Below are 19209 nucleotides of genomic sequence, written 5' to 3' on the forward strand. Positions count from 1 at the left end.
CTTGTCATTTTTACATTTCTCTCCACCTCTGTCAGGCAAACTTTCTCACAAACAAGAAAATGTTTTTTTTTCTTCCCTCCTGCTCAGTGGAAAATCTTCACATGGTCTTCCTTTTCTTTTGACTGCTAACTTTGACCTGTTAAACTAAGGAGGAGGGCTACCGTATTTGGTAACCCCCGATACACTCCACCGCAGTATCAGTGCAGCTGCTACATTATATTAGTGTCAGGGTTCTCACCAGGATTTTTTTCACAGCATAGGGGGGAACTTATCTGGGCATAGCCGCGGGATGAGTGTTGCAGGCACAACTATTGTAGGAGGGTCAGGGGGCATACCTCCGAGAAAATTTTGACATTTATAAGCTAAGATAAACTTTATTGTCCCTCTCGGGGAAATTTGTCTTGGGACAAAGCACAGGAAGCTGCCATATACAACAAAAACAGACATGCAAGGGCCACAAAAACAACAAGGACAATATCGTGCAAATAAGTACAAATAATTACAGTGCCAAAAAATCGCAGTGCAAAACCTGTACAACACAATGCCACAAAAATTAATAGGGAAAAAAAAACTTTTGAAACTATATTTTCACTTTGCTTTGCGAACTGGGACGTTAAATAACGTGCGACGTCTTTAAAAAAAAAAAAAAAAAAAAAAAATATGCTGGTTAAATCACAACATAGGGGATCCAAGTCACAGCATAGCGCAGGGGGCGCTATGCGCTGGCGAGAACCCTGAGTATTGCCGTTGATAAATGGGAAGATGTACTCTTCTTATATTTAATATAACAAGAGCAACACATATTATTAATTTGTGCATTTTTTCACCTCTCTGAAACCCAGGACAGTGGTGGCTACATTTTCAACTTTTAGCTCTTGCTACTGCAGTACAGAGCTTTAGAAATGTGTTCTATCTGTGTGTGCTTGCATTTGTGCATAGCAATTAGTGGACACCAAATCACTGTAGACCCAGGATTTTTGGGTTATAAGTTTATCTCACAGCCCTCATGCAAGAGTTCAGAGGGCACCCACTCCAACTTTTCTGAGGAATCTCTTTCTGACTGACCAAATAACTGTTTCTCTGCAGTACTCATTTGGAAGCTACTGATCTTTCAATATGGATCTCTTGTCATTGTTCCCCAGTTTGTAATGAATATAATCATTTGAAGAATACTATGAAGATTCAACCTGATCTATGGTTGCTTCTACATTTTAAAATTTTAGTGTGTATATAGAATTAAACTACAAAGTGTATAACTTGAGATGCAAAGTAATCTGAGCTTCCCATCAATGAAGGGGTTGATGGTGTGTCTTTGAGTCATTCAGATTTGTAAGTTGCTCTGTAGTTCAACCTGAGCTGCATGAGACATTTATACTAAGCCACTTCATAAATTACATGGTGTTACACTTGTCTGTTTGCAGTAACAACATTTGCTGTATTTATTTTTCTTTTCTACAGAATATCTTCAGTAACCACATGCTGGATGTAAATGTCAGGTGGCTGGCTGTGCTGTACTTCAAAAATGGCATCGACAGATACTGGAGGAGAGTGGCACCTCAGTAAGGCTGTGTTTGGTGCTCTTGTTCTTGCCTGTTTTTATATTTACCCTTATTTCTCTTTTGGTCATGCAATTTTTTTTTTTTAAATAGTAGTGTGGCTTTTTTAAGGCTTGTCATGTCCCTCACGAATTGCAATTCATCCATTTTCTGTTTTTCTCGAGTCTGTTTAGTATGCTGACAACAAGCTGCTAAAGTGAAGCAGGGGGAATGTGCATAGAGATAGAGATGAACAACAGTGATAGAGATGAACAACAAAAAACAAAACATTTCCATGATCAGGCCGACATTTATAAGATCAGGACATCACTATGTGGCAGTCTATCGCAGGACTAAACCTAAGTGCCTTTGGAAGCCAGCGCACCTGGAGTAAACCAAAATTAAGTAAAGTAAATCAAAATTCTCTGTGTGCAGTAGCACGCACCAACGCCCATCTCGCGTCCTGTCTGCACCCGTTAAAGACGAGTTTACTCTCTAGCACGACACATCACGACACAGGTCAGGTCGTTGCATGAATCAAAAGCATGCTCGTGTCAGTGGGCCTTAAGAGTGTCAGGAAGGTAGATCTTGAAGACCGAACTTGGGCACCCCTGGTGTAGAATGAGCTGAGCGCAGAAGGCGAACCAGGATTGCACGCGGTCTCTCCCCTGCACTTGGTTGCGGTTTCGAGGCTCTGTGTGCCCGGTCTATCGCCGATGGTTGCACCCTTTCATTCCAGCCAAAGATTGATGTCAGTAGTTTCTGCATCAACACTGCCATATCTCCGTACCTTTTGAGACACCCACAAATGATAGCTTATTCCTTCTGTTGCGGTTCTCCATGTCTTCAAGTTTATCACAGAGATCCTCGAGCTCTGCTTTGGGGGTAAGCGGGCTAGTCTCCTGCGAGGCCTTCAAATTTTTTTTTTTTTTTATCAGAGTCCTCCAGCCACTCTACCCTTTTCTCTACCTCTACCACTTGCCAGATAAGTGAAGACAGTTTTAGGCAGCGACGTCTGGCGGCTAACATATGTAACCTGGCCTTTAAACAAGACCGGAACATATTTAAGGCAGGCGTTTATTTTTTTCCAGCGTAGTTTGACCTGGCCGACTGAACGGTCCCCCTAAGGCCCCCATTCACACATAGTACGAATAAGTACAAATCAAGATGAATAATGGCGGAACAGCTTGTATGAGCGAACCGTGAAACATCGAACCGACGGGCAGGTGTGTACAATGTCGTGCATGCTGGTGCACGATACTGTCGCAGCAGGAACACTGCGAGCATCTGAAGCATGTATAACCACATCGTGCAGCTGTTGTGGAAAAAGAAAAATACATGTCACTCACTGGATTCGAACCTGCAGTTTACAAAAGCTCTGATTGCCAGCCAGAAACTTTACCACTGCGATACCATTGCTGGCCTGTAAATGGTGCGGAAAAATGCCAGAAATCAAAAAGGACGTGGATGAGGTGTGCTGTGTGTGGCCACTGCAGCCTGGTGCAAAGGCAAAAGATGTTTTATGTATTTCCACGTGAGGACAGCAGGCAGAGACACGTGCCTCACCATGCTGTGTGCGCTCAGACCTGGCTGTCCGGCCCCCATGTGATCAGATCTGTACATACATATAAGCATTTTATGGAAGTGTGCCCCCCAAGCATGCCACATGTGTTGGGTGGGGGGAGTGGTGCGATACACATGCACCACGTGTGTTGCTTTTTGCAACACCACACTCATGGGGGCACTTAGACAGATTTCACATCCGGCTCGAAAGTGATCGTCTGCTGACTGTTTTTGTGCTAACAGTGCGAATGGCCACACATTTTCTAAGTGTTGGGGGCAGTTCCAATTTTACACATATTACATACGATTCCTGTTTCATGGGCAATTCATACGCAATCCAACCACATTCGTACTATGTCTGAAGGGGCCCTAAAAATTGGTCCACCCTGCCTTCACTGCGCATGCGGCATTAGCGGTACCACTTCGTTTCTGTTTAAAACTGCACTCCAGTCATCATCTATCTCAGCGACAGATATCTGAAGCTTTTGTACAACAATCATTTCCACATAAATTCAGCATTATTTCATCATAAAAGATGGAGGAAGTGATCAAAGCACCGCAGCTACACGAGCTGCTAGCTGATGCAAAGTGTCAGATTTTCGCCTTGTTTCTGCTTAAAACAGCGTCGTTTCTGCTTAAAACTGACTTTAGAATGATTTAAGAGGTTTTACTTTGTCATCTGATGGTTAATAATCCCAAAATCCATTTGATCGCTTTGGGTGAAGAGACTCTCAGACAAGCTGCTGAGCTTCAAAATGACGCATGCGCAGTGGAGGCAGGGCGGGCCAATTTTTAGGGGTGGGCTGTTCGGTCTGCGACACTGGCAATTAAATGAGGTAGGCCTGTAATTAAGGTCAGGCATTTAATCAAGGAAATACGGTAGTTATTGTTAGGGACTAGTTGTAGGATTATCTTAAGGATGCTAGTTGGAGCTTTGGCTCAGGCAGCCGTCTTTAGAAATCGCATCATGTGACTCCTAGATTTTTTTTTTATTTTTTTTTTATTAATTTACAAAAATCTCAAACTTTTTTCATATTCTTATTTTGGGGTATTGTGTGTAAAATGTTGAGGGGAAAAATATTTAATCCATTTTGGAATAAGGCTGTAACATAAAATGTGGAAAAAGTGAAGCGCTGTGAATACTTTACGGATGCACCGTACCGTTTATGTACAGCTAGGCCTCATAAGTGTATGTAGAGTAGCACAGTTTTTGTAATCATCTCCGTACTTTTCTGCAATGAACTTCAAATAAAACAATTGGTGCTTTCTTGTAGTATTGATTGTTGGCTTTAATTCAAGATGATTTGCAAAATATCCCAAATACATTTAGGAATAATGGCCATTTTTCTTCATAGTCCATCTATTTTCAGAGTCTGTAAGTAATTAAAAAATTATAAGGATAATTTTCAATACAAAGAATTTTTCAAATCAGTTTTCTTTCGACAAGTCAGATAATTTATGTATTAGACTTCATTTACATTAACCGTTAAGACATTTCAATATGGTACTGCGGTACCCAAGTTTCTGTCAAAAATTCTTCATGAAATAATTATTTGCATTTTGGCAATCTTGCATAAGTGAATATTATCCACATCCTTTCGGTGGTCTGTTTCTCTTTGCTTTCCTTTCACTTTCTTTGAGCATCTTTTTCATTTGATTTGTTGACAGTGCTTTGTCAGAAGAGGAGAAGACTTCTTTGCGAGCTGGTCTCATTGCAAACTTCAATGAGCCTGTCAACCAGGTTAGTGAGAATACATAGGATGTAATCCCTGGACTAAACATACGTAATTAGTGATCTGATTTTGTTATTATTATTATTATTATTATGTTTTTATTTTAATTAAATAACCTTAATTTTGTGTGCGTGTGGGTCTCAGGATAGTTCAGTCAGTATAATTATTTAATTGGTTTGGTATTCTCTGGAGGTGTGTGTGTGTGTGTGTGCGTGCGTGTGTGCGTGTACACATCTTTGTTGTGGTGCTTTGTCTGATGTTTGGAGTTACCACAAATGATCATCATTTCCACTATGAATTTGTAAAGCTTGCTGTGAAACCCAGGTGAATGTCATTATTTGCAGGTGTCTACACTTTGCTTTGTCATTGGCCACAGATAGCTGAGAGGAAACTTTAAAAAAGCAAACCCCCCCATTCTATTTGTCCTCCCCATTCCTGTATACATATTTATAAAAAACATGATGGGGTAGATCGCATTCAATTAATTCTTATTGTACTTCTGGTCTCTGGTTTCTCATGTTTTCCAACAGATAGCAACCCAGATTGCAGTACTGATAGCAAAGGTTGCCCGCCTGGACTGCCCCAGGCAATGGCCAGAGCTCATCCCTACTCTGCTTGAATCTGTGAAGGGTCAGGATGGCCTGCAGCAGCACAGGGTGCTGCTAACTTTCTACCACGTCACCAAAACCCTGGCATCGAAACGCCTGGCGCAGGATAGACGGCTTTTCCAAGATGTAAGTCTTGGCTGTTTGCCATCACTATCTGCCCAACAACTCTTTCATTTATTCATTGTCTTCTGAAATTTGTCATTCACACATCAGGGTTATGCATGTTTGAAAAGATGACCATACTGTGGGTCTCTCGCAAAGGAAGACCGTTTGTGTGTTGTGTGCCCTGATGGGAATAACAGCATTACAAATGGAGTTATTTTTTTCAGTAACGGGTAATCTAACTAATTACTGTTTCCATTGTTACGCCATTATCATTACGGAATATAAAATGCAGTGAGCTACTATAATTGAGCTCATTGAAGCCGTTTTTATCTCGCTCAGCTGCAACTGAGCTGCAAAGGTTTTTTTTTTTTTTTTTTGCTTCTTTTTTGGTGAGGGAGGAGCAGGACAACTGCATAAGTGATAGCGATTGGCTAAGGAAGAGCAAAATTTCATGGTAAACCAACCACAGGCAGAGGTGGGTGGGAGTTTGTGTACAAATACAAACACACGCATTCTATTACACCAACCACCAAGACGCATCATTTGCATTTTTTAACTGGAACTGCAGACATTACTTTCCCCTCACTGAGACAAAAGTCAAGAATGTACATGTGAATGAGCATAACTTAATTTTAGATTCATTTGGTGGGTTGTGGCCTGCTGAGGTCAAAAGTTCAAAAACATCTATTATGTTTGATTGTCCTACTATTATAAACCTAGGAATGATAATATCTGGAATAATATATTAAATTTTGGTAGGTGTCATGTCTCACACTGTGCCATAGCAACATAAAAATAGTGTAGATTAGTATGTATTTCCTTTATTCACAAACTTTTAAAAACAAAGTTGCATAACAAAATAGAATAAAACACAGAAAATAAATAAATAACCTAAAAAAGAAGAAATATGCACCAGACCTTTACCCCGTACACAGGTGTGGAATTATGGCTGTACATTCTTGCTTGCAGAGCAAATTGACCTCACAATCTCTCATTCCACACATTTCTATAATTTTTGTGCAAGTCTGAATACCTCTTCATCAGATTTATGCTGCCAAGAGGCACAAATGTTACGTATACAGTGGTATTTAAAAGTTTGGAAACCCCTGATGATTTCACTGATTTTCCTTTATAAATCATTGGTTGTTTGGATCAGAAATTTCAGTTAAATATATCATATAGCAGACAGTGATATTTGAGAACTGAAATCAAGTTTACAGAAAGTCTGCAATAATTCTTTAAACAAAATTAAGCAGGTGCATAAATTTGGACACCCCAACAAAAAAAATACATCAATATTTAGTCGATCCTCCTTCTGCAGAAATAACAGCCTCTAAACGCTTCCTGTAGCTTCCAATGAGAGTCTGGATTCTGGTTGAAGATATTTTGGACCATTCTTCTTAACAAAACATCTCAGGTTTGTTGATTTCTGAGCATGGACAGCCCGCTTAAAATCACACCACAGATTATCAGTAATATTCAGGTCTGGGGACTGAGATGGCCATTCCAGAACATTGTACTTGTTCCACTGCATGAATGCCTTAGTCGATTTTGAGCAGTGTTTAGGGTCGTTGTCTTGTTGAAAGATCCAGCCCTGGCGCAACTTCGTCACTGATTCTTGAACATTGTTCTCAAGAGTCTGCTGATATTGACTGGAATCCATGTGACCCTCAACTTTAACAAGATTCCCAGTATCTGCACTGGCCACACAGCCGCACAGCATGATGGAACCACCTCCAAATTTTACTGTAGGTAGCAAGTGTTTTTCTTGGAATGCTGTGTTCTTTTTCTGCCCCTTGTTATGGCCAAATAACTCAATTTTAGTTTCATCAGTCCTCAGCACCTTATTCTAAAATGAAGCTGACTTTTCCAAATGTGCTTTAGCATACCTCATGCGATTCTGTTTGTGGCGTGTACGCAGAAAAGGCTTCCTCTGCATTACAGCATCTCTTTGTGCAAAGTGCGCTGTATAGTTGCCTGTGGTCTTCCATTTCCATCTCTGTGTTCCTCACAGTGGAAACTGACAGCTAAAATCTCTGAGTTAGCTTTTTGTATACTTCCCCTAAACCATGATATTGAACAGTCTTTGCTTTCAGGTCATTTGAGAATTATTTAGAGGTTCCTTTGTTGCCACTCATTAGAAGAGATGCAAAGAGGCGAAACATTTGCAAATGGTCACCTTAAATGCCCTTTCTCATGATTGGATTCACCTGTGTAAGGAGGTCAAGAGACACTGAGTTTACCAAACCAATTTTGTGTTCCAATAATTAGTGCTAAATATATTCAAATCAATAAAATGACAAGCGTGCCCAGATTTATACACCTGCCGAATTTTGTTTAAATAATTATTGCACACTTTCTGTAAATCCTATAAACTTCATTTTATTTCTCAGATATCAGTGTGTTCCTCTGCTATATGATACATTTAACTGAAATTTCTGATCCAGACAACCAATGATTTATAAAGGAAAATCATGGAAATCATCAGGGGTGGCCAAACGTTTGCATACAGCTGTATGTGGGAGGTTATAGCTTTATTGATGAAGATGAAGTTTTCATTTCAGACTCTGAGTCAAACTGACCCTGGGTCATGTAATTGGCTAGTTATTGTATAATTGTTAAATGATGTGATTTAAATAAACTATTTTTGAGGACTGCGCTGTGTGCTGTGATGTAGACGGAGTGTGCAGCACCATTAACATGTAGCTTTTTCTCCCTCCATGGGATGCTCTGGACTAAATATTTGTAGAAGAATGGTATATGTTTTCTGCCCCTTATTTATTTATTTAAACACAGGAGGGATTATTGCTCACAGCTGTCTTTTTTCGCTCTCATGTTGCATTAATGAGTTAAACTCCTGTAGTTTCCTTTTCTGTTTGTTTACAAAAAATAATTTAGCAATCAACTTTACTTCCTTTAACCCCCCGTGCAGTTACATTTGCACATTACTTTTCTGTATTAGACTTGCAGCTTTACATAGTGCCACATTTTACCTGTAGGTGGTGATGTTTAGCTTTTCTGAGACTTATGAGTTGTAGACCGTGAAATATGTAACAATCAGATTTTCATTCCATGTCTACTTTCATCCACAACTAAACTATGATTGATGTGTATGGAAAAATTATTTTCGTTTTTACTGGTTAAATAAATATATGAATGAAAAAGGGGGAAAGATTTGTTTTTTGGTTATTTGTGCGTTTTAAAGATTTAGACAGAAAGATGGACATCAAGAAGGTGTTTAAGAGAACAGATTGATCAAGCAACCAGAAGGCATCCTAACAGATGGAGAAAGAGGATGACGTAGGCAGACCAGAGGATGTCAGACTATGCAGAATTGCTCTCTGTACAAGAATATATGCCCTAAGGCAGTGTGACGAACAGAGGCATTCTGCGCTCCATTAAACTGGAGTTTTGAATGATGCAAGGGTGACTGACACTCATTGGACTACGCAGTGCTCTTTCTCCTTTCTTTACCCACACACACACACCAATACAAATGTGAAGTGTTACACAGGACTGCTGTACAATGAAAAATTAAAGGACCTCTCTGCTGATTCCTGGGTTAGTAATTTGTGTACACCACTGCACCTCTCAGTGCTGTCTGTAATGTAAGAAGTTATATTTATGTATTGACCTTAAAATGTCTTTGGGAAGTTTTTTAAGCGCACTTTTATCTCTACTTCCATCTTTTTCCTGGTTTACCCTCTATCTGATACTGAATTTCAATTCAGTGCAAGTCAGTTCAGTGATATTGCAGTTGATGTGTCAAAGAATATTGTTGGTGATGGACCGTGATTATAAATGAGAAGTGATTTGTACAGTTCAGACCATAGGTTTGCATACATCTAGGCTAAAATCTTTTAAACCATGCTTTACATTTTGGCTTTTGCTTGTTAGGCGCACACACGAACGGCTGAAGCTTCAACGGTCCTCTGTGATTCAGAAAGTGATTACAGCCCTTTTCAAAGGCCAATTTGCAGCGAAAATGATTAATCTGACATGAAATAATTATTTTATATACACAGCGTCCAGCACAGAGCGCGCCGCAGCTGGTAGAACAAAGAACGGCGTCCAGCTGGGATCACAGCGGGTGGGATCATTACGACTACGTGCGTGCTAGTGCGTGAATCAAAGACATGTTCGTGTCGGGGGGCCTTTACTCTCTGGCCTTGTCCACCCAGACTTACGCACGAATGAACAAAAGAAAGATCTGTGAGAAAACATTGTGAGACTGACCAGGACATGAAGAGAAGTCTGTAAATGAACCCGTGGCTCTCACAACCAATTTTCATAGTTTTTGGGTTTCTTTCGCTGTGACGAGTAGTGTTTGCTTGTGAATTGCCCTGGTCGCAAAATTAAACTTACAAATTGTGGCATTGCTACAGGCAAAACTCTTTCTGTCTCACCCGCTCTCTCTGTCCCCCATCTCATTGAGCAAGCCACCATGAATAATCACATAGGAGGTGTGGATTGGATTTAAGGAGGACATAGCAGTGAAAATCTCCTTATTGCATACAGACAACATTAGCACAGAATTGTTTTTTCATTTATTTATTTATTCACCCATGGGAGTGTACACATCAGCCTTCAAATGAAGGTGGAATTGGTGAACAGTGGATCGCCACATCAAGTGCTGGTTTTACGCAGTTATAGAAATGCAGTCCTTCTAATTTTCCCAAGTTCGAGGCCTGAGTACAGGCTGGAGGACACACACATTAACAAAGACACCAGCAGATAGATGAAACCATAAATGCAGTCATACAATAACAAAACGAACAATTAAAAAAAAACAATACAGCTTTATATATTAATTTGTATTTTTTCTTTTTCTGGTGGAATTTTAATGTCTGGGACCTGAACGTCTTTGAGGAATCACAAAAAAGGTGATTGTTTTACATACTTCTACTAATAATGTACCGTATATAAAGAAATTATTGACGAAACAGAAATCACAGTATTGTATTGTGATGAAACCTAAAACCAACAGTACTTTGGTTTTAGTTCACTGGTGAGAGAGCAGGATAAAACACTTACCATGATGAACACAAGTTTGAAGAATATGTACTGCAGATTTTTGTCTGTCCTGCTTTATTTTAGATTTAATTCCCAGCTCAAATCCTCTGTTGCCAACCCTCTGTAATGCAGTATATGAGAAATGTAAGGTATAGATGGAGGGGTAAAGGAGTGAGTGGTTCCCTTTTTTAGGGAGGGGATGGGCACTTATCAAAAATGTGAGGGTGAGTGAAGCATGGAGGGGAACCCGCTCTAATTTTTTGGAATAGGAGTGGGGCAACTCTAATATTAGTAGAGCCCTAAAGCTTTGATTTTTAGAGGCACCCACAATGCGGACAATTGATTTGCAAATGCCAAAAAACAATCAAGTAAACATTAGTTGCAGGAGTAGGAATGTGGGTGCTAGACATCATTAACAAGCATTTTTCATAGTCTTTATGTAAACCTGTATTTCTACTTTTACTCATCATTTTTTGAGCGAATAGTGTACTGTAAATTTAATTTATTTGTCCATATGTCTGTTACAGTTTCTCTGTCCCAGATCTTGCGGAGACAGGGTGCATATGGCGCAGCTGACTAAAGCTATGTGCACAATGAAATAGAGAAACCCCATGTTTTTTTTTTTTGTTTTTTTTTTATATGACAGATACGGCACACCACAGGACAAGAAGCACCTAGCAACAAATTCTGGGTACTTCTGAACACAGTTTTTACTTCAAAATCAGAACAGTTACACGCCTCTAAGAAAATATCTGCTTAAAAAAAAAACTTCACTCTCCGCAAGTACATTTACGCTTTCAGTGAAGTCTGCGGGGTATCATGGTATTCATGGTTGATCACCTAAGATTGTCTCCAAGAGTATTTTAATTTTAATATGGATTGTGGTGCACCCTGTTAGTGTATTGTGCACACAGTTCTGAACCCAAAGTGCAAAAAGGAAAATACACATGCACAAGATGAGAACGGATGTCTTCTGCCATGTTTTTTGCGGTTTTAAGCAAGTCACTAGTGCAACCAAGTTTTGCCATTATGACAGTGCATGTTCCTGTTGTAATTATTCTGACAGAAGTATTAAGTGCATTAGTGCAGCACAGCCAGTGTGCACATGCCCCCGCATCATGAGATGGAAAAAATGTTTTATGTTTTACTTTGCTAGAGTGGTAATAATCCAAAGACCTGAGTTAAATCTCCATTTCCGCTTTTTTGCCAGTTGCATGGGTCATTACTTAGATTAGTGATCAGTAGAAAGCGCAGGGAGCGTTCAGTGCTGAATTTAGTGTTTTTTTGTTTTGTTTTTTTACTTCAGGCACTTTGGGCAGCTAATAAGGGCTGGGTTTTTGAGCCGTGAGCATGCTCCTTATGCTTTTATTGTTTTTCCTGCTAAATCTTAAAGAGCATATGTCTGTGAGTAATACTTACCTTTTAATGTTAAACTGACCTGTTATGGTCTTCTGAAACAGTTGACAGATGTATTTTATAACTTAAAAATGGTAACGATGCTAACGCGTTAGTATGTCTATAGCATTTTCAATATTAAAGTTAGTATCAGAGTCAAATGCGTTATAAATTCTAATATTCATTAATTTCTATTTATTAAAAATTAAAACAACAGACAATATAAAGTTAGTTCAAAAAGGAGTGGGATGAAGTCTAAACTTATTGAATCCCACCCCTTTCTTAAAAGTACTTAAAAATCATGATAATAATAGTAGCAACAGCAATAATAATAATGCTACAATACAATTTTAGAAAAAGACGAAGACCAAAAGAACCTGATAAAACAAAACACAACAGAAAACATAGGACCATCTAATAATGCAGTGTTTTTCAACCTTTTTTGAGCCGCGGCACCCTTTTTATATTTACAAAATCCTACGGCACACCACCAACTAAAATAATATTATAATGCTATTACTTCTAGTTTTGCGCAAAACCCAATTATCGCAATAGAAAATCGATACAGAAAACATCGCATTTCGAAAATCCTCAAGCATTTTGCGCTCTGATCTCAAGTAGGGCTGTCACGATTAGGAATTTCTGGAGACGATTAATTGTCAGACAAGTAATTGCGATTGACGAATATATTGTCTATTTTTTTCTTTTTTTCCCCTTCTTTATATTCTACTATTGTAGTATAATTACACAACTCTGGAAGAACGTTTGGCTTCTGTGAGTGGAGAAACTGGGAATGGTGCAACATTTTTATTTTTATCTTCATTTTACATACAGTACCAACTTTTTCTGATTTGTGGTTGTTTCTGTTGCATTTCTGAAATTGTTTCTCCTCATCAGTCACGTTTTGTGCTTAAACACTACATTAAGCTTAAGATTGAACAAATAAATACCTTTGGAAAATAACAGCTGTTTAAGTTCAGCGTTCTCACCTGCTTTTTGTGATCTCTGCGTCTGAACTTTTTTTTTGTGGCTCTCAGTTCATTCATATATTCTCATTTTTTAAATATGTTTTTAAATATATTTGACCGTTTATTTCATCTCATGATCTCATAAATTCAGCATACGACGCGCACATGGTGTGAACAGGACGGTAACGGCAGAATCACACCTTTAGAGAAAGTTCAGAGAGAAGTAAAGGCAGCTTCACGTTTCCGTTTTGTTAACGTTCACTATCCTCTCTGCTCCGCGCTCGCTGCGCACTGAACGTGTCGCGCCTGCATTCAGGAATCTCCCTCCCTCACCCCCTCCCCTCCCTCACCCCCTCCCTCGCAGTCTGCAGCCTGTTAACTCCGCGCGTGCACACACAGGCACAGACACACACACCGACAGCTCCGCATTTTAGACGGCTTTTGAAGAAGACGGCACTGTTTTAATCGGCCGTCAGCCTCCTTGTTATTGTCCCGCCTTAAGACGAGAGCGAGGCTGCAGCACAATGACGTCAGATTCTGAGTCGTTTTATGCTTTGTGGATAAAATAAATAATTCACGGTAATCGCGAATATGAAAAATACCCACGGCACCCCTGACGATCGATCGCGGCACCCCGGTTGAGAATCACTGTAATAATGAATATAAATAAATAAATAAATATAGAAATAATCAATCACTGTTTCCTGTAAACGCCAAGTGACACTCACACCTGCACTTCATCCCTGTATCCTGTGAAAACACTTTTTTTTTAAAATTTGGTTTTAAACTGTTGAATGTTTGCACACTGCTTTAACTCACCAACACTGTTCCACAGTCTCACCCCACAAAATGAAAGGCAGAATCTTTTCTTGTCTGTATGGATTGTATTAATTTTAAAGTTGTTTTTCCCTCTTAATTGATATCCCTCATTTCGAGCCCTGAACAATTTGTGTATGTTTTTTGGTAAAAGGTTACTTTTTGCTTTGTACAAGATCTGTGCTGTTTGGAATTTTACTATGTCTGTCAGTTTTAATATTTTTGGCTTTAAGAAGAGTGAGTATAGTCTTGATAGCAACATTATGAATGACCCGTATTGCCCTGTTTTGAAGAATAGTTAGTGCTTTTGTTGAACTCATATAGTTACTGCCCCAGATCTCTACACCGTAATTGAAATCTGCTAAGACAATGGAACAGTATAGGATGCAGAGGGATTTGTGATCCAGAACGTTTTGCTTTGAAATACGTCTTAACAGTTTGGTTTGTATATATTTGATGTGTGGTTTCCAACTTGATTTTCTCATCTATTATAGCCTCAAGAAATTTATTTTCATTAACCCTTTCAATCTTTTTCAAGTTTTCAAATTCAAGTTTTTTTTTTCTCCCCAAAATGGGTGCTGCACTCACTGCAGTTTGTCTGGAATAGCCTCAGATTGCATTTTACAGCTTCTAGAATTTAGAAAAATTTATAGGATAAGTAGAATGACAGACCCACTTGTCCTATGGCTTTTCTGACTTGTCCCATGTCAGCTTCCTACAGTTTTTGCTGACCACCTGTGTTAATCTCCTGAAGCCTAGCCTAAACAATACATAATTTATTTTCAGAAAAAGACCCATTTAAGTAGGATTTCCTCTCTATATGTATCTTCAATAGTTACTTTTAAAATAAAAGACTTGCTGATCCACGATCGATGGGAAGGAGTGTCAAGCATTACAATACATTGTTTTATTCATCATCTTCAACACAAAAACGGTCCTCTCTCCAGCTTCCCACAAACATTGTCTCTCCGTTATTTGCTTCATATCTGTTTTTTTTTTTTTGGTTTTTTTTTTTTTGTGGCTATTCTTGGCATACTAATGAGGCGTATTTTTGTTTTGCTGGAGCTTTACCTGCTATTTGCCCTGGTTTTGGTGGCCTAAGAAACAACGTTTTTCCTTGCGTAACTTTTGTTCATATGAAACCTTTGCTCCAAACTCCAGCTTCTGAGGGATGCTACCGCATGCACACTCCTTCAGTGGTTCTGTATGTATATATGCAGATTGTTTTTCCATCTTTGTCCACTGGAGTGCATTCCAAAGTTACCCGAAGAAAGACAAAAAGATTTCTTGTCTTGTGCAAGACATAACGAGATGTAAACATGAGCAGTAAGCTGGATCTGGTCCCGGAAAGCACAGAAATTCATGACAACACAAAAAATAAACAATTTGACCACTTAGAAAAATTTGACTTGTTTGATGCGGGCAATATTATTGGGGATATGTGTTGTTTGATCACATTTTTGACTTGTCCTGGACAATCGAACAAGCATTAGTATTAATGCCTGTTTTGCTTTGAAAAGTATCAAGTAGTTGCACAGTGAGGGAGGAGTGTGTGTATGTGTGTGTCTACCTGTTTAAGCACCTGCCAGATGGGCTTCAGGTCCTTTATAGATGGCTTCAGAATTCAGTATGCACACAGTCGGTTGTTAGAGGCCATTCATATTCCACTGGGATATGAATTTCGTGTTTGTGTGGGACTGAGTGGCCTCGTAGTTGGTAGACCTTTACAAAAGACATAAATGTAAAGTGAACAGACAGCAAGATGAAGGGGATACACTCAAAACTTCTCATTTAACTCAAAACTGCCCTGGAACTGCAAAAATCGCATGTTAGAGATGCGATACTGGAATGGAAAATTAGTCCATGCTATCTCACATTGTTGAGTACTTGAGAAAAGATTCAGTGGTTAAATGGGCCTTACCTGGTTGATAATATTCCATAAAGTAGTTACACAATAGAAATAATTGATGCCACCAATCAGTACTATTGTGCTGTATGCAGCTGTAATGGTACTGCTCAAAGTAGTGATATTAAAGAAAAAATAATAGTTAACTGAAGTGCATGCCTTATCTCTGTCACAGAAGAGCGTCACACTGAAATCATATGCTTTTTATTAGCACCACAGCAGGAGGTGTGAGGCATGCACTCTGGTGATTGCCTTCTCTATGTACTTTATGTGGGCTAGATATCTCAGAGCACAAAATGCAATTTTTAATCAATCTTTATAGATAAATTAGGTAAATTGCACCTATGGATGGAAATAAATTTTATTTTGGTTAGGATCCACAAATGAACACAGTCAGAGGTTCAGCTGAATTTCTGGTCAACTGCTAATACAGGTTCAACTCCATCCTGACCAGGTCCGCATAATCACGGGTACACCTCATCAATAGTCTATAACTGTATAAAGATCTATGAACATACAAATTAACATGCTTATCCTTTATCATGATTTTCTCCATTGTGAGATATAAAAGTGTTGTGAAAGTGTAGGTACACGGACCCACAACAGGGGGCGCAATGAACGGACAATGGAGAAAGGTGAATAACAAGTTTTACTGTTGTGAAAAGAGCACAACCAATACAACAATTAATAATTTGGAGTTTGAAGCCGAAATCTGCTGGTGTCGTGTGGGCAGGCTCGAAGGTAGGAGGCGTCCGTCCTAGTCGAACCGGAACCACCCAGATTTCCTCTGCCACCGAACCCCAGAAGTACTGGAACCGCCAAGTCCCGAATTCCCAGGTGGCCACTGTCTCCGCTCGTCGGATCCGGTACTGCTGGCGGGAAAGAGCACAAACACACAGGTATGGGTGCGACAGCACCCAGTAGACAGAGAGGGGAGAAGCCGCCTCCACCTCTTGTTACAATGAAGCAGGAAAGGTGAGTACTTATCCAAGCAAGTAGCTTTCTGTAGTCAGCTGTCCTGAAAAGGTTTACCAAGGTTTATCAGAGTCTTCAATATGAGCTTGCAGAGAAGGTTACCTTAATCTCAAGGCGATATCTCGGCACTGAGGTGGAGACGCTGTCCTGCTGATATACCTCCGTCCTGAGTGCAGTCAGCTGTGTCCAGTAATGGGTGACAGCTGTCACCCTGGCAGCCTTCGTCGGCGGCAGCGCCCTCTGGTGCCTGGAGCCCGCACTCCAGGCAGGGCGCCCTCTGGTGGTGGTGGGCCAGCAGTACCTCCTCTTCAGCGGCCCACACAACAGGACCCCCCCCTCAACGGGCGCCTCCTGGCGCACGACCGGGCCTGTCCGGATGGCGTCGGTAGAAGTCGGCCAGGAGGGCCGGGTCCAGGATGAAGCCCTTCTTCACCCAGGAGCGCTCCTCGGGGCCGTACCCCTCCCAGTCCACCAGGTACTGAAAACCCCGGCCCATTCGACGGACATCGAGGAGCCGGCGCACGGTCCAAGCCGGTTCCCCGTCGATGATCCGGGCAGGAGGTGGTGCCGGACCCGGGGTGCAGAGGGGTGAGGTGTGATGGGGTTTTATCCGGGAGACGTGAAACACTGGGTGAATCCGCAGTGAGGCCGGAAGCTGAAGCCTCACTGCGGCGGGATTGATGACTTTGAGGACCTTGAAGGGACCGATGTATCGTTCTTGGAGCTTGGGGGAGTCCACTTGAAGGGGAATGTCCTTGGTGGACAACCACACTTCCTGCCCAGGACGATACGTGGGGGCCGGGGCCCGCCGCCGGTCTGCATGTTTCTTCGCCCTCGTCCGGGCCTTCAACAAAGCAGAGCGGGCAGCACGCCACACCCGACGGCACTTCCGTAGGTGGGCCTGGACCGAGGGCACACCGACCTCTCCCTCGACCACCGGAAACAAGGGGGGCTGATACCCCAAGCACACCTCAAACGGGGAGAGGCCGGTGGCTGATGACACTTGGCTGTTGTGGGCGTACTCGATCCAGGCCAGGTGGGTACTCCAGGCCGTCGGGTGCGCGGCTGTCACACAGCGTAGTGTCTGCTCCAATTCTTGGTTGGCCCGCTCTGCTTGCCCGTTGGTCTGGGGGTGGTACCCGGACGAAAGGCTGACCGAGGCCCCCAGTTCCCGGCAGAAGCTCCTCCAGACATGTGAGGTGAACTGGGGACCGCGATCGGAGACGATGTCTGATGGTATGCCATGCAGACGGACGACGTGGTGGACCAGGAGGTCCGCTGTCTCCTGGGCCGTAGGGAGCTTCGGGAGGGCCACGAAGTGGGCCGCCTTGGAGAAACGGTCCACTATCGTGAAGACGACGGTGTTTCCCTGGGACGGCGGGAGACCCGTGACGAAGTCCAGGCCGATGTGGGACCAGGGGCGATGAGGCACGGGCAGTGGCTGTAGCTGCCCTGAGGTCTTCTGGTGATTGGCCTTGCCCCTGGCGCAGGTGGTACAAGCCTGGACGTAGTCCCGGACGTCGGTCTCCAGGGATGCCCACCAGAAGCGTTGCCGGACGACTGCCACGGTCCTTCGCACCCCTGGGTGACAGGAGAGCTTAGAACCGTGACAGAAGTCTAGGACTGCGGCCCTGGCCTCTGGTGGGACGTATAGTTTGTTCTTTGGTCCGTTTCCGGGGTCCGGGACACGGGTCAGGGCCTCCCGGACGGTCTTCTCCACGTCCCAGGTGAGGGCGGCCACGATAGCGGACTCCGGGATGATGGGATCCGGGGGATCCGACGGTTCCGTTTTGACCTCATCTTCGTGCACCCGGGACAATGCATCCGATCTCTGGTTCTTGGTCCCGGGGCGGTAGGTAATCCGGAAGTCAAAACGGCCAAAGAACAATGACCAGCGGGCTTGCCTGGGGTTCAGACGCTTAGCGGTCCTGATGTACTCCAGGTTCCGATGGTCAGTGAAAACCGTGAATGGCACGGCTGTTCCCTCCAACAGATGTCTCCACTCTTCGAGGGCCTCTTTCACAGCAAGGAGTTCCCGATTGCCGACGTCATAGTTCCGTTCAGCGGGGGTCAACCTGCGGGAAAAATAGGCACACGGGTGAAGGACCTTATCGGTCTTCCCGCTCTGGGAGAGCACCGCTCCTATCCCTGAGTCCGAGGCATCCACTTCAACCACTAACTGGCGGCTAGGATCGGGCTGCACCAGAACTGGTGCAGACGAGAAGCGCCGTTTCAACTCCTTGAACGCGGCCTCGCACCGGTCCGACCAGGTGAAGGGAACTTTTGGAGAGGTCAGGGCTGTCAGGGGGCTAACTACCTGACTGTAGCCCTTGATGAACCTCCTGTAGAAATTAGCAAAGCCGAGGAACTGTTGCAGCTTCCTACGGCTTGTGGGTTGGGGCCAGTCTCTCACCGCCGCAACCTTGGCCGGGTCCGGGGCGACGGAGTTAGAGGAGATGATAAACCCCAGGAAGGACAAAGAAGTGCGGTGGAACTCACACTTCTCGCCCTTCACAAACAGACGGTTCTCCAACAACCGCTGTAGGACCTGACGTACATGCTTGACATGGGTCTCAGGATCCGGAGAAAAGA

General features: G+C 42.3%; 1 protein-coding gene across 1 annotated transcript in view; it reads left to right on the plus strand.

Annotated features, from left to right (window-relative positions):
• ipo11 (importin 11) overlaps positions 1-19209 on the plus strand; it is a 457504-nt gene that overhangs the window by 30382 nt on the left and 407913 nt on the right. The window contains exons 3-5 of the mRNA XM_034170535.1: positions 1459-1559; positions 4767-4839; positions 5362-5565. Of these exons, the coding sequence (XP_034026426.1) occupies positions 1459-1559; positions 4767-4839; positions 5362-5565 (378 nt within the window). The remainder of the gene's footprint in view (positions 1-1458; positions 1560-4766; positions 4840-5361; positions 5566-19209) is intronic.

This window comes from Thalassophryne amazonica, chromosome 5, assembly GCF_902500255.1.
Source record: "Thalassophryne amazonica chromosome 5, fThaAma1.1, whole genome shotgun sequence".
Classification (NCBI taxonomy): Eukaryota; Metazoa; Chordata; class Actinopteri; order Batrachoidiformes; family Batrachoididae; genus Thalassophryne; species Thalassophryne amazonica.